At 33.9% G+C, this 16,674-nt stretch overlaps 2 protein-coding genes across 2 annotated transcripts; one reads left to right on the plus strand and one right to left on the minus strand.

Annotated features, from left to right (window-relative positions):
• Nucleotides 1-43: 43 nt before the first annotated feature.
• Nucleotides 44-16,285, minus strand: LOC132724911 (uncharacterized; the record flags this gene model as incomplete). The annotated part of the gene is given in 4 exon segments (XM_060709896.1): nucleotides 44-229; nucleotides 6,363-6,395; nucleotides 11,993-12,085; nucleotides 16,068-16,285. Coding segments are annotated over 4 exon segments (380 nt in total), but the record flags the coding sequence as incomplete, so codon positions are not given.
• On the plus strand, nucleotides 10,051-11,772 carry LOC132724918 (uncharacterized). The gene is made up of 2 exons (XM_060709908.1): nucleotides 10,051-11,048; nucleotides 11,190-11,772. Exons 1-2 carry the CDS (start codon nucleotides 10,605-10,607, stop codon nucleotides 11,502-11,504), a joined length of 759 nt encoding a protein of 252 aa, XP_060565891.1. The 5' UTR covers nucleotides 10,051-10,604; the 3' UTR covers nucleotides 11,505-11,772.
• Nucleotides 16,286-16,674: the final 389 nt, after the last annotated feature.

Below are 16,674 nucleotides of genomic sequence, written 5' to 3' on the forward strand. Positions count from 1 at the left end.
AACTATTAAAAAAATTTGTATACCTCTCTCAATAGAGTAATCTGAGTCAGAATCAAGTTCGCCACCAACTCTATCATCATCACTGTATTCACTGGACAGGTAACCATCATAGTCCAGATCTTCTTGTTCTACCTGTCCGACACCAGCCCCTTGTTTAGTACGTATACGGTAACGAGACATGTTAGGATTTACGTACTTCCTTCCAAAGAATCGTGGACTGTAACTACCACTGTAACAATATTGAATCTTTGTTATTTCATGCCTTCTATTGACATATTTGAGCCACGTCACGACAATACCAACATAATGGGTTTGAGACCAGCATGGATCCAGGCACATCCGCACAGTCTGATCAGGATCCATGCTGTTCGCTATCAGTTTCTTTACTTGTTATAGGGTCTGTAAGCGAACAGCATGGATCCTGATCAGACTGCGCAGATGCGCAGGCTGGTCTGGATCCATGCTGGCAGCAAACACATTATGTTGGTTTTGTTGTGAAGCGGCTCATATTTATTTCTATTAGTGAGATATAGTTTATATCAGTAACAGTATGTCACTCATGGTGATAATATATGAATTTTTAAAACATACAATATAATATGAACAAATATTTCTTTACATAAATATAACTTTTGATCTACAAATAGGTTCTTTCGTTTAAAATGAAAGGGTTTTTACACTCTGATGATAATGTTTGAGATAAATTTAAATTAAAATGTTCCATAAAAACAAATCAATATCCTACATATCCTACATTTGCATTATCATTGCATTATTATCAATCATGCATATAAACTATATCATAAACCACTTTTTTTCATCTTCGACCAGACAGAATATTCTACCTGTATATAACATATTAATCAAGAGAAAAACATATCACTTACAGCTGCTGTGAATTACAAATGATTATCTTAAAATATCCAACACTTTCACAAGATGATGTGTATTAACTACATGTAAACATAACAATCTTAATCACTTCTCCATCAAATAAAACACTAAAAAAATATGTTAACATCCTAGTAAATATAAAAAAACACATCAATCTAGTGAACACAATATTCTTAACCTGCCACTTATGTTAATATTCATACCTTAATCCTTAAGTATCATAAAATTCAAAAGTTATCACCCACGTTTTGTTGAAGAGTAGATTTTTATGCATTCATTTTACATTTCTATTTTCGTAGAAAAGAAATGCATACCACTTAATACAATTACATACGAGATGTGGTTTTCCCTCACAAAACCACTTAAGAATTAATGAGTCATGCCCAGAATGCACACAAAAGTATGTTGTTCAAATCCATTCAATATTACACTGTAGAAGTTTAAAAGTTAGTCGCGATATCAAAAATTCAAATTTTTCCCATTAGCATTAGATGTTATAAATCGTTTTTAAAGCCTTCTATATTCGGTTAGCCATGCATACAGTTTATTGTAGAAATGATTTTGATCATTTTAATTCCTTACAAACATAAAAAGATAAGGATTTAAACAGTGAGAGAATTTTTATTTTATGATGATAACCACTGAAATATTCACAAGTTCATTAACAGAAGTTAAGTAGGAAAATTTGGTATATGTTTGCAAGCAGGCAACAGAGTGTCCATGTTTTATATTAAACTAAATGGTTTTTCTTAAAAAAAAACTTTAAGAGTTAAAATATTTACAATATAAAGTGTGTATAGTCAGTCATATTTTAGAAATGTCAAAAAGATTGTGTTTTTGTAACCTGCTGTATGTATTTGTACAATGGATTTCCCCAGAGTGCCATAAATGTGGGACAGTCCAGGGATTTCAGTTAAAAATACAAAAAATTTGCTATCTAATACTCTTAGAAAATTTCATGGCTCTAATCAGGGGGTATAACTCTGTCATCTCAAAAAAAATCTTCAAAATATCAAGGTGTGTATAGTTCACAATTATTGACAATTATTCTTAAAGATTTATAGTTCTTAATTATACTTTTGGGGTTCACACATAAAACAAACTTGTCTAAAAATGCATTTTTTCCTTGATCAGGGGCAACTCTATCTCTTATAAATTTGTGTCAAAATTTCCAGGTGTATCAGTCCACTTACTGATTACTATTCTTAGAAAGTTGAATGGCAAGTGACATCAAGTCTACCTACAGACAACCTGTACAAGAGTAGAGCTATAATATGCCCACCTCCTTTAGTAAGATGCTAAAATAAATGTTCATTTCAATGTGATGGGCAGAATGTCAGTGATTTTTCTCACTTAATTGGAGAGAGGCCTTTAAGCCTCTTGATTTTGGGAAAATTTATTATCGCTAAAACTGCTGATTTCAAAAGTAAAAAAGCTGGTTTAAGTAGTAATGTAAAAAACTGCATGATTTTAAAGAAAATTTCAATTGGGAAGAGGCCTTTTTTCAGAGTCTGATATATAAGTAGGAAAATCACTGATGTATATATTAAATTCATAAATGTTGAATCTGCTTCAAAAAGTGAAAACAATTTGCATACCATTACACTTACAAAAAGAATGATATAAAGCATCATTTATTTGCTAAACAAACATTTATAGCCACAGCTAGAAGAATGAGGTAGAGGACAAACCCAGAGCGTAAGATCAAGTGCAAGAACAGAAACAAATTTGTTAGACTCAATTGTCATTTATTGGTGACCAGTCTTAATTAACTTTTCCACAAGAATCAAATGTCATGTGACCATCAATCTGCCAACTTCATGAGTATTTCTTTCATTAGAAACTGCATTACAAGCCCATGGTTAAAATCTCATAAAAACTGTGGTGGCAGTTACAATTATTAAGTTAGATTGCAGGCCATGCAAGAATAACAAGATATGTTTGTAAAACATGTATGCCTCCTATCAGCAGCCAATAAGTCATGTGATAAGGTTATTATGCATGACTTCTGACCCAGTGATCAAACAATTAATAAGGGTTATCAAGTATCTACTGGTCATGACCTTAACCTTTGACCCCTTGACCCAAAACTCAATAGGGGTCATCTGCTGGTCAAAACCAATCATCATACAAAGTTTGAAGTTCCTAGGCCTAAGCGTTTTAAGTTAATTGATCGGAAACCGTTTTAACATACAAGGTCAATGTGACCTTGAACTTTGACCCCTTGACCCCAAAATCAATAGGTCATCTGCTGGTCATGACCAATCACCATACCATGTTTGAAGTTCCTAGGCCAAAGGGTTCTTAAGTTATTGATTTGAAAGCATTTTTACCTACAAGGTCAATGTGACCTTGCCCTTTGACCCCTTAACCCCAATATCAATAGGGGTCATCTACTGGTCATGACCAATCACCATACCAAGTTTGAAGTTCCTAGGCCTAAGGGTTCTTTAGTTATTGATCGGAAACCGTTTTTACCCAAGAGGTAAATGTGACCTTGACCTTTAACCCCTTGACCCCAAAATCAATAGGGGTCATCTACTGATAATGACCAATCACCATATCAAGTTTGAAGTCCCTAGGCCTAAGGGTTCTTTCGTTATTGAACGGAAACCGTTTTTACCTATAAAGTCAATGTGACCTTGACCTTTGACCCCTTAACCCCAAAATCAAAAGGGGTCATCTCCTGGTCATGACCAATCACCATACCAAGTTTGAAGTTCCTAGGCCTAAGGGTTCTTTCGTTATTGATCGGAAATCGTTTTTACCTACAAGGTCAATGTGACCTTGACCTTTGACCCCTTAACCCCAAAATCAATAGGGGTCATCTGCTGGTCCTGACCAATCACCCTACCAAGTTTGAAGTTCCTAGGCCTGAGGGTTCTTTTGTTAATGATCAGAAACCGTTTTTACCGAAGAGGTCAATGTGACCTTGACCTTTGACCCCTTAACCCCAAAATCAATAGGGGTCATCTACTGATCATGACCAATCACCATACCAAGTTTGAAGTTCCTAGGCCTTAAAGTTCTTTAGTTATTGATAGGGATGGCAACGAATACCAAAATCAATACTCGAGTACTCGGTCATTTTTCCGATCGAGTACTCGGTTACTCGGATGATTTTTAATGATCTTTAAAGTTTTATCACACAATCAATATCAACACCGTCTGTATGCTACTTTCGTTTTCTATTTTAATTCATAGAATTCGTAACTATAAATAGGACTGCAAGAAATATATAAATATAAACATAAGAAATGTCAATGACAGCATTTCTTATATACCTATAAATTTTCTCCCTAAAATACAGGATGAACTTGAAGCGCAAATGCAAATACGCTTCAATTAACGGATAGAAATTGACAAATACGGTACCATATATGGAAGTGCCGGACTATTTTTGACATTGGTTCCGATCTTAGCTTTGTATAAACGTAGCATTTAAAACGGAAACCAAAATTATAAAAGGCGTGGCCGGTTTTGCAAAAATTACGTATTCATCCGTCGGTCATAAATTTACTTCTTGACAGCTACATTTCATTTTCTGAAATTTCTTATAGTGTAGTATAATGAAAATCATTTATAATTCAAACGAAAAGGTATATAATAAAAAGAAAATTATGTTGTAGAAGCTTTCTGAGCCTATGCATTTTTCTACTCGCAATGTTGGAAAATTGATATTTCGCTCGACCTTCGGTCTCGCGAGATATCAATTTTTCCACCGCTGCTCGTAGCACAACATAATATTCCGTATATATTTACGTTTTTATAATAAAAAAGTTTCGGCTACAAACTGTCTAATATTTAAAGGCGATTAAATATCATAAGAGGCCGAATGACATAAACGACACAGGACTGTGTTCAATCCCATACGCGTGTCAAACTGCTGATCGTCTCGTTAAATTTACGATATCATTTTCACACCTCTGCAAGGATGTTTTGATTGCATTTAACAAGTATTTATATAGATACGTGTACCTTTCCGAATTTCTGAACTAATCTTTCTTAATCGCAAAAAAGTAGAAATTAAATATTTTTTTCAGAGTAATCGATTATCAATTTTGTTAACCGATATTCGGACGTTCGATCGAGTACTCGGTTAACCGGTTACTCGTTGCCATCCCTAGTTATTGATCAGAAACCGTTATTGCTTACAAGGTCAATGTGACCTTGACCTTTGACCCCTTGACCCCAAAATCAATAGGGGTCATCTACTGATCATGACCAATCACCATACCAAGTTTGAAGTTCCTAGGCCTTAAAGTTCTTAAGTTATTGATTGGAAACCGTTTTTGCTTACAAGGTCAATGTGACCTTGACCTTTGACCCCTTGACCCCAAAATCAATAGGGGTCATCTACTGATAATGACCAATCACCATACCAAGTTTGAAGTTCCTAGGCCTAAGGGTTCTTTCGTTATTGATCGGAAATCGTTTTTACCTAGAAGGTCAATGTGACCTTGACCTTTGACCCCTTAACCCCAAAATCAATAGGGGTCATCTGCTGGTCCTGACCAATCACCCTACCAAGTTTGAAGTTCCTAGGCCTTAAGGTTCTTTAGTTATTGATCGGAAACCGTTTTTGCTTACAAGGTCAATGTGACCTTGACCTTTGACCCCTTGACCCCAAAATCAATAGGGGTCATCTACTGGTCATGACCAATCACCATACCAAGTTTGAAGTTCCTAGGCCTAAGGGTTCTTTAGTTATCACTCGGAAACCATTTGGTCTACGGACCGACGGACCAACGGACCGACAAGTGCAAAGCAATATACCCCCTTTTCTTCGAAATGGGGGCATGATAATGGAATCAATACAAGCCATCATGTCAGTGAACCAGGCATTCTCTTCCTTTGTTTCAGGCCCATTTAGCTATAATAAAATGCAAAAATAAAGACTTCAAAATGGAACATTAACAGCCCTTTCATCTTATAATTAAGCTAGCTTTTCATAATGGATAAAATGCATGAATAAAAGAACAATGATTTAATGAGATATTCAAGCTGAAATTGCAATTATTTTAGCTACAATAAAAAAATTACTTCAATGTGAGCATATTTCATGATCATAGGGTTTAAGAATTTACAGACAGAATTTATTTTTTACATTACTACTTTAATTAAGTGACAGTCTTTACCCTTTTTAGGACTTGTAATATGTGACATGCCCATTAAAAGATCGTTACTTTTATGACAATGTAAGTTTGCAATAAAATATCTTCTATAATAATTATGTATATCATTAAAAATTGATAAAAACTGCCTTGCCCTATAGTTAATATGGTATGCAGAGTATATATTAAAGGTTTTCCTTACAAATTAATGGGAATATAAGGGGAGTAGTAACCAGTTTTATCTAAAATCGTAATGTTAAAAACTACCCTGTAAACATGCCAATCCTAAAAGCAGCTAAATTCTTTAAATGTATCTATACCATTGATAAGATTAAGATATTACAAAACTGTTACCTTCTCGCATATGTATAGTCTGTTTTAGGTAATCTGAAAAATAGAAAGAACAACAAAGTTAATTACACAAACTATTAAAATACACAAAATATTAAAGTACATGTAGTTCAAATTTGTAAAATACAGGTCAGTATAATCAAAATATTTGGAAATATTCTAAATAGTACACAATGTCACTGACTAGTGACTATAAAAAAATTAAACAATTAGACAATTACAACACTTACTCAGTTCTCATTTCCACTAATTTCTACATAATTATTGTCTCTAAAACTATTTATGTTCATACAATCATTCATACATTTATGCATTTGCTTATATTCAAAACTAGTCTAGATCAACGACAATATTCAAATGTGACATAAAAGTACAAATTTGAATTAGGCGGGCTAAGCATATATTTAATGATTCATTTCAAACCAGGTATTTTCTTGTTCACCAGACTGTATCAGTCATGGAACGTTAATTTTGCTGCATACATAATAAATTGGTGTAACATAACATTTTATACATGTGAGGCCTGCTTTATTTCATGAAATTATAGGCATAATTGTGTTAATTAACAGGCCTTTCAAGAAATTAGCTTGAGTCCAATACATAGATAAAGTTAAGCAAGAATGAAACTTATACAGTATTATAACATAATATAGATTCTTTTATATGTCAACTTTGAATAAACGTTTTATGTAACAAATCCTCAGAATAAAAAAGGTACTTTATAACACTATTTATATTATTGGATATGAGAAAAAGACTCCACATTATAAATTGGCAAGCTTGATTTTATTTTTGATTATATATGTAGCTGTATGTCAATTTCATATTATCAAGTTATTTATCTTGTCTCACACGCTAATTAAACCTGTCCATCATTACAGGTGTGGTCTCTCATCTCAATTCTAACTTATGAGCACAATTGTCCCCTGATTGTCAAACTGTTCACCCATTCAACACCATCAAAAAATATCCATGCTTTTTATCTTCAAGATCACTTTAAAACTGTAACACCTACCTGGTCCACCCACCTGTATTAATTATATGATGCTTGACCTATGATCCAAGGGTAAATTACTCTTATTTCACAACTTTACAATGTAATCCTTCAGTTTTATACACTAATAAGCAATTCCAATTCGTTCTTAAACAGTATGAGATCAAATTCAATTAAAGAAACCGTTCAATTTTCACGATACATCAATATTTTATTTCCATCAGATTATACAGGTTGTATTATATATAATTTACCTCGAGGCCAAACTCAAGATCTACACTGCTTTAAAATTCTGTTTACAAGCAAGAACAAGAGGTGATCAACTAGCCATAAAACATATTGCACAACCGAGTGATTTTGATGAATGTAGCAATCTTGTGGCGGGATTTACAAACTGCTACAATCACATTTCCCCTTCAGGCTTTTAGGCTTTTAACTGCTTAAATCACTTTTCCATATGTAGATTTTCAGTTTCTGTGTTAATTATTATTCAGATGGTGAAATGAATATGGGCAGCATGTTGAACCTTTATAAATTCATTGACTGATCAACTATAAAGGACTTTCATGTTAAATTTTAAAATATTTTATTACTAAAAAAACACATTTCAAGGATACATGCAACAGCTGCAAATGTATGGAGACTAGATTTATTATTAATCTTTTTGGGGGGAATTCAAGGGAGAGTACAAGACATTTTATCTATTTCTTAAGTCAATAGTAGACAGAGTAACGCACCTTCATTTAATAAACCAGTAATATAGAAATGATCCAGATAAATGCAATAAGATTAAATTGTGAGAGTTCATGCAGAAAAATTCTTTCTTTAAATTTGTGGGTTAAGTCATAAAAACAAAATTAAGACCAACTGTGAGACCCTGTCCATTTATATCAAAGAGACCTGCTGCAATTTTATTAAATTTATACAAAAGTAAGCATTTAATGAAAATCGCCAACTTAAGTTGTAAAATTTCACCCAGTCAAGACAAGAATATGGCCAAGAACAATTTATTCAATATGTCCAATGGACCCATTTTTCATACCAATTTTTTTCTTTACAAACTGTCAAACCCATGGTTATGCAAAATAAAAATCTTGAAGTTTTAATTAGTATTAAGAGCAGTTACTTTGAACTACACTATAGGCTAGATTATTAAGATGCAAGAAATCTGTTAGTCATTAAATCAGTTTGCCTCTATAGTAATGATTCATGAATCACATCATGACTTGGTTAAAAGGTTCAAAATGGAAACATTTCTATGCTACTGTCACGGTTCAGAACTGTTCACTATTTAGGGGAGAAGATGTGTAAGCGGCCGGATAGCTCAGTCGGGAGAGCCGCGGAACGGTATTCCGAGGGTCCCGGGTTCGAGTCCCGGTCAGGCTGCACATTTTTCTCACTCTGTGACATTTGGCGCCCAACGTGGGGCCGTGACTGATATAGCTCAGAGTTTAATTTACATTACTCTGTAACTCTGTGAAATTCGAGGACGAATTTCAATATAGCAGGGGAGTATGTCACGGTTCAGAACTGTTCACTATTTAGGGGAGAAGATGTGTAAGCGGCCGGATAGCTCAGTCGGGAGAGCCGCGGAACGGTATTCCGAGGGTCCCGGGTTCGAGTCCCGGTCAGGCTGCACATTTTTCTCACTCTGTGACACTACTTTTGGTGAAAGAAGTAGGCAGGAATTTTTAATAAGAAATTTTGGCAAAAATAGGCTCATTGACGCTACATTTTAATTTAAAATTAAATATATGCAGTCTGACTGAAGTTTTAGGGTATATAATGATCTAATGTAAGAGTGACCTCTAATTAGTCAATTATTTATTTATTGATTTTTCTTAATGACTTATAGGTCCATGGGGCTGGGCATTTTTTTGTTCTTTATTTGTTAAATATTTGTTTTTACTACATGTATCACAAGTCACTAGAATTAATAATTTGTTTCTTCTTCTACTTACTTTATGTATATACACAGCCAATTTAACTATTTTTAATTACTACATGTACATCTAACCCAGTTTAAAGAAAAAAAGTGTTATCTTACGTATATTATTTAAAAGACAGCGTTGTTTAGTAAAAACAGCTATTATTAGTTATTAGTCCATTCTCATAAAAAAGAGATTAATGATGTATCAAAAATTACTAGGTCATTTGAAACTATGTGATCAGTTAATTGGATTGCAAAATTTGTTTACCCAGATTTAAATTAAGCCTACAAACAAATAGATAGAAATATTCTTATTAAATACTTTTAGCATGAATAAGAATGTGTTAATAAAAGAATAAATCTAGCATTATTATTATTTATAATCCAAAACTAATCTCCTATTTTGGTAATTTTATATATCATACATTAACTATAAGAGTGGAAAAAACCTGACAAAAATAAAAAGAAAAATTCACCCAAAAGAAAATATTGGATTCAATATAATGTGTTTGAAGCAAACTGATGATGATGATGATAATATTGTAATCATTTAAGTTCAACCCATGTTTAGTTCACACACACATTGTACTTTTTAAGTGAGTCAGAAAGTGTTGAAACACCACAGTAATTACTGTATTCTGGTATATACTAGACAAGGTGAATAATTGAAATGCCTTTTCACTCGCCAAAATGAAAAATGTAAGAATGAATGAATCGCAGAAAAAATGTGATAATTTTCAACTTTGTGATCATGATTTCTGTTATGCTTCAGTCACACTACACCGTATAGCGTTAACGGACGTCCAACGCATAACAAAATTTTCAATCCGTCCATGTCCGTTCGCATGCGTTTCTTTTCCGTTTATCATGCGGCGTTTGCGCTTCTTGTCCGGCGGTGTCCGCTGGTGTTCGTTCCGTTCGGTGGAAAGTTTTGAACATGTTCAAAATTTTGAACGTACACCACCGGATAAAGTTGTCCGTCAGATGTACGGTAACCATGCGCTGGTATGCGTTTTGTTCGTTACTCGTACGTTCCTTATTCTGTACTTGTCCGGTTCGAGTCCGTTCTTGTCCGGTGGACCTGATTCACGGCCGGACTACTAACGGACATGCAGCGGATGTAACGTATGTTAAACGGACGATAACGAACAAGGGACGTATAAGAACTGATAAATAACAGACATGAATCGATGGTCCACCGCACAAAACTGATGATGAATAAAACGAGGTTTCCCTGGTTATAACTGTCATATATTTTCCTGCATTTCAAGTGTAAGGACCTTCTGAAACTTTGATAGTTTGAGTTAATGATCCACATATCATGGAGTGTCGCGTTAGAGCCCGCCTGCAGTATCAAGCGGCCGTGATCCAGGCACGTATTGACCTGTTGGATGCGAATGTAGATATTGTCGCTTATGAAAATAGGAGAAGAAGGAGGCGACTGCGGAGGTGGTGGTCAAAGGCTTGGCTGGGTCCTGAGAGACGTCGAATGTTTGGTCTCTACGATCAACTCATGATGGAGCTGCGGAGAGAAGACCAGCGGTCATTTACGAACTTCATGAGGATGCCTCCTGAGATGTTTGATGAGATTCTGGAACGAGTGGGTCCCAGAATAACAAAACAATATACCACATACAGAACCCCTCTTGACCCTGGAATGAAGTTAGCCGTTACACTCAGACATCTTGCGTCAGGGTCAAAGTATTCCAACATGCGGTTTGCCTGGAGGATACCTCACAACACCATCTCTGTCATCGTGCGAGAAGTAAATATTTTTATTTTCCCATGATTCTGAATGATAACTCGAACAATTACATGTATATAATTTCTGGTCTTTTAAAATATCAATAATTTGCTTACATGATTATTTCTACTTTTAAAATCGCATTTTTATTTACATTTTCAGGTGTGCAGAGCAATTATAGACGAGTATGTGGACGAGGTCATGCCTTTGCCAACAACAGCTGCTGACTGGAAACGCATTTCAGATGGCTTCTTGGAAAAATGGAACTTTCCTCACACTTTGGGTGCGTTGGATGGCAAGCATATTGCCTGTAAGTGTCCAACTAGTTCCGGGTCCACATATTTCAACTATAAGAAGTACTACTCCATTGTCCTGCTGGCCCTCGTTGACTACGACTACAAGTTCATTTGGGCCGACATCGGAGGCCGCGGTGCAAAAAAAATCGGACTATTTATACCAGTTTTGTCCGTCACGTGACCGGTAGAAATACGCTCTTCGAACGTTCAAAGAACGTTTTGTCAGTTCTTCATGCGCTGCGTGTACGTTTTGTGCGGTACAAATCCGTTACTAGTACGGTGAAGTCCGTTAACTGTATGTCTTTCATCCGTTATATGTGCGTTGATCGTTCGGTCTTTGTGCGTTTTGTACGTTTTATGCGCCCTTACAGCGATCATGAGAGCACCGAGCAGCAACGGGAAATGCTTTTCATCACCGGATAACTTTCAGCCGCATTTTTCTTTGCGTTTGGCGTCCGTTAACGCTATACGGTGTAGTGTGACTGAAGCTTTAAGTGTCTAGAGGTACTGCTCAAAATCTGTAGTGAGTTAATTTCATACTTTTTTTCTAAGTCATCATTCCTTCCTTCAATGATCTACAGCCAGTCATAATATACATATAATTAATATTTTCCTAAAATTTCAGTTACTGTATATCAATAGCCTAGGATGGAGAGTTTGAATACTTACATATCCCATGTTTCATTCTGTAAGTAATGACGTGCTGAAGGACTAGGTGTTCTTTGTATCACATATGTTGTCTTTTCTAAAGTTCTTGTTTCTCTGAAATTTATTAAGAAAATAATGACAAAACAGAAAACTAAAACTTTTTCTAAATGATTTTTTTATAATAATAAAAATGGCCAGAATGTAAATTGCATTGGTCTTTAGACTAAGTAATTTACTACTAACTATGAATATCAGCAAGTCTAAGGCATGTCATAATTTAAGCATAGCTGTAAATGAAAGTGTGATGGTACAAATATTTTCTTTCAAATTGTCTTTCCATTATTAACATTAACCAGGCACCATAGTAATTACTTACTTGGTATAAATTGTGCAAGAAAGTACACACAATGTGGAAAGATCATAAATTAACAATCTATGAACATGACTGTGTACAGTCATATACAGATATATGTAATTTGCAAGCCTGTGATACCAGAACATTTTAACCAAATTGAACAAATCAGTGACGAGCCTGTGCAAATATAGAAACAATTTAAATAATTTAAATTTTACTTCTAGGTACATGTATAAAGCTTAATGGGATCTGAATTAGAACTTGCACATCACATTTTTTAAAGGTTTAGATTTAATGTAGAAAAATGATTTGAAGAGTCTTTAGGAATAATCCATCCATGAAAACTTTTACCTCACAATGCCCATGGAGACCTGTTTATTTTATCATTCAGTTTTATAATTATAACTCAATAAAATCAATGAAAATATGAGACGGCAAAAGGTCTGGCCAATTCAAATTACATGAAGATGATGCTTAAATATTTTTTTAATCTATAATGCATGAAAACAAAAGAAAAACAATGCTCCAACACCAATGAAAAAAGCAATCCATTTAAATAGTGCAATCAATAATGTCTGGAATGTACCTGCGATTCATCCTTATTGGATGAAATTTCATACAACACATCTCAAGCATTAAATATTGACGCTGTTTCAATTGTAATATAGATCAATAACATTCTCTTCAGTATCATTTGATTAATAAAAAAACCTGACGACTATGAACATTATTAGCATTCATATCATATAAAGACCATACATTGTAGGACAGTGGTGGTGAGTGCTGACAAAAGTATTAACCCGGACTTAACCTGTTTGAACTGAAAGGGATTTTATACATTTACAAGTCTTTGCAAAATTTGCCACCGGTACACTCATGTAGAGCCAGGCAAGTCTATTGAGACCAGACTCTGTATTGTTGATAGCAACACTTTTGCATTTGGAGTGGGAAATCTGATATTAAAATTCCTTGATCTTTGAATGGACTTACAATTCCAAATACAAAGCTAGTTTAACTGAAATCCATTGCAAAATAATTTCTGCTTAGTATGACTATGAGTTAATCCTTGCCAACAGAATTATATTCATAAATATATTGCCCAACACTGAGAAATTGGAATGCTGCGATTTCATTTTGATTGAGCCTATTCATGTACAGAGGTGGACTTCTTTTGCTTGTTTTTGGTTTTTGATGAAAATAATAACAAAATCATAATTTTTGTCATTATGCAAGCTATATTCCCCCCCCCCCCCCAGCACAGGCTAAAGCATAGTTTAACATTTTAAGTGACATTATCCTCATTTTATCACAAACAATATTCACCATGCATTGTAACAATGATGAAATTAAATATTTAAAACATAGTAAACACAATAATTGTTAATTCATGGCAACAAATAACTGATTCATTTTCTCCAATCAATGGGCCTCCTTTTTAATTCTTTCCAGAGACACAGAGCTCAAGCTTATTCACAGGTGGCAAAGATTTGTTATCATAGATTTGATATTTAATTTATACAGGGAAACTACCTTATTTAGTACTAAAGCAAAAGGCATCGCAACTGGTAAATTTATATAAATTGATGATTTTGCATATTTATGCATGGGGCTGATAGTGGTAATGCAAAATGAGACTAACTAAAAATGTCACAAATAATTATTAGTATTTGATGGATTTTTTTCTCAACAAAACCAGTCATATTAATTACAATAATATTGGCTTTATAAGAGAGTCTCTATTTATCTTCTGTTTACTATAAAATGTTGTTCAGTGACAGTAATTGTGCAACAATGCTCCAGAGGTGCCCAGCAATTAACCCAGAAGAAGGGAAAGAACTTAAACTAACTACTTATAGTCCTACTATCATATGGGGAAGTCAAAGCCCAGGCCTGTTTTAGCTTGCCTGGCTATACATGTGTAGACTACTATATTCATAAGGAAATCAAAATCAAATACATAAACAATTTAAAATCAAAGGGCTGCAGCTCTATGGTATTTTCTGATTTTTGCAATCCAAATCATACTGACTATCTGTATGTACTTTCCTGTATAAGTTTATTTTTATATACTATAATTCATCTTACGCAGCGACAGCGTTTTGATTTTCTTCTATAACAGTTTGAGATTGATACATATGGAATTTTGCATAAAAAAAAATAGAATTGCCTCGACTAGGATTTGAACCATTATAAGGCCTCTCACACCCTCAACGAGACCGCTTACCTCTGCACCACGGCGAAGTTATACATATGTACCTTGAATAAAAACGAATACATTATGTAATTCTAAATTGAGAATTTCCATTTCGTGTTTGTAATCCTTATTAATTTCGAGGTATTTTGTTCACGATAAACCTGTTGTTTAACACTGATGAAAATAATTTAGCGAAAATCTTCTCGCCAAAACAGTCTGACATGTATATATTCCACTACTCGACAGTCAGATTTATTTGTGTACTACGCTCTGGAGTATTCGGTAATCGACATAGCTAAAAATAGCATTTTCATTGATTAAAATGATATTCATGATAATCCGAAGCTTTGCGGAAATAGCCGAACATTTTTCATTGGGTAAAAAAGATATTCATCCGCGAAATTTGTGATTGTAACCTCATATTTCTGTTGACTAATCTAAACGTTTAATGCACTGTAATTCGTTAAATGCCTACATTAAAAATTATTCTTTCTTTAAAATTGCTGGTTTTTAAGCAGTTTTGAGTGAGAACTACTTTGCGTTGTTAGGACTGGTAGGAAATTTTGTGTTAGACCGTGGATGTTAGCTATGTATTTACTGATCTTACGATCAGAAAATACAAAAATGTATAGATTTCTATACATATGAGTAAAATTTTCAGTGCCATTTTTAGTTGGGCACCGCCATTTTGAATGTAACTCAATGTTAATCGGCGTGGTATTTCAATAACAGAACAATCATAAAGTTTTGGCTTGAGGTGTTCCGACTGAAAATGGAGGCAGTGGCATGAAAATACCACATGACACTTTAAAAACAAAAAAAAATGTAAAATTAAAAAAAAAAACTTTTCATCTGACTTCCCCGTACATAGGCTTTGCCTATTTTCATATAAGAGTATCATGCTTACATGTACCAATAGGCAATCCAGAACTAAAATAATAAAAGAATGTCATAGTTATTTAAAAAAAAATAGAAAAAGCAACATGAAAACTTGAAAGTCAGAAGTTGAGAAAATTTAATATACTGGCGACAAACAATAAAACAATCTACATATTCAACGGTAACTTGACAGGTCTAACTTCAGTGATTTTCCTACGATATAACAGACTCCGAAAAAAGGCCTGTTCCCAATTGAAATTTTGTTTAAAATCATGCAGTTTTCCCAAAAATCTTAACCAGCTTTTTTACTTCCCAAAATAGCAAATTTAGCGATAATTTTCCCCAAAAACAAGAGGCCAATGCCTCTCAGCTATATATAATAAAGTACCTGGGCCTCTTCCCAATAACGTGAGAAAAATCACTGAACTTAAACAAAATTGGACCGAGATTGACGAGTACGAACGTTGTATTTTTTCGAAATTGTTTGTCAACTAAATAATTATCTGCTTATATTTGAATTAAAATAATCAAGTCCGGTGATACTTCATTTAAGCATTAAAAGCAGGATGCAAATATATTTCTTTCTAAACACAAACAGACATACTAAATCTCCAAATAAGTTTTCAGCGTCTGAAATTGATCAAGATGAGACGGAAGCTTGCACTTACTCTTTTTGTATATTCGAGGACTTGTTAATGGTCTTATTCCCCTTTCCTTTAGATAATTTCCGGGGCATTATATAAAATATGTGTTAATCCATTCACTAAAATTGAAAGTTATCGTCTGTATGATGGAATGCTATACATTTAATAAAGTAAACATTAATTTGCTGCTTCTGTCAAAAAGGAAATTGATATCTCGAGCGTTTCATTGGTGGTTAAAAATATCTTTGATACGCTCTATTTGTATCGCTTGTCAATAAAACCACGTGGTTAACTGTAAATAGCTAGCACAGTTTTAATAAAAGCGGACCGTGATATTAGTAATCACTATCAATATACCATGTATAGATCTACATGTATTTATGATGATAATTTTAAATATTTTGTAAAGTGGTTTACATCGAGATCTATTTAATATAAGTCATTGAAATGTCTGATATTCATCAATATTTTTTATTTTATGTAAAAGCAGGATCTTTCAAATAAACCTGGTTAAAAATATTTTTATTGATTTTGAAACGCAATTGTCAAATTTTAAACGTACAGTTGACAATACAGTATCAAAACAATGCATCATATTCTCACCCAGGCGCAATCTGCTTAAGGGTCAAAA

Source organism: Ruditapes philippinarum, unplaced genomic scaffold (genome assembly GCF_026571515.1).
Source record: "Ruditapes philippinarum isolate M1 unplaced genomic scaffold, ASM2657151v2 ctg15_1_1_1_1, whole genome shotgun sequence".
Lineage (NCBI taxonomy): Eukaryota > Metazoa > Mollusca > Bivalvia > Venerida > Veneridae > Ruditapes > Ruditapes philippinarum.

Excerpts from the sequence above, each read along its gene's own strand:
- LOC132724918 (XM_060709908.1), top strand. The coding sequence starts at position 10,605 with ATGGAGTGTCGCGTTAGAGCCCGCCTGCAGTATCAAGCGGCCGTGATC. Across the intron at positions 11,049-11,189 it reads TCTCTGTCATCGTGCGAGAA|GTGTGCAGAGCAATTATAGA; the intron begins GTAAATATTTTT and ends TTACATTTTCAG.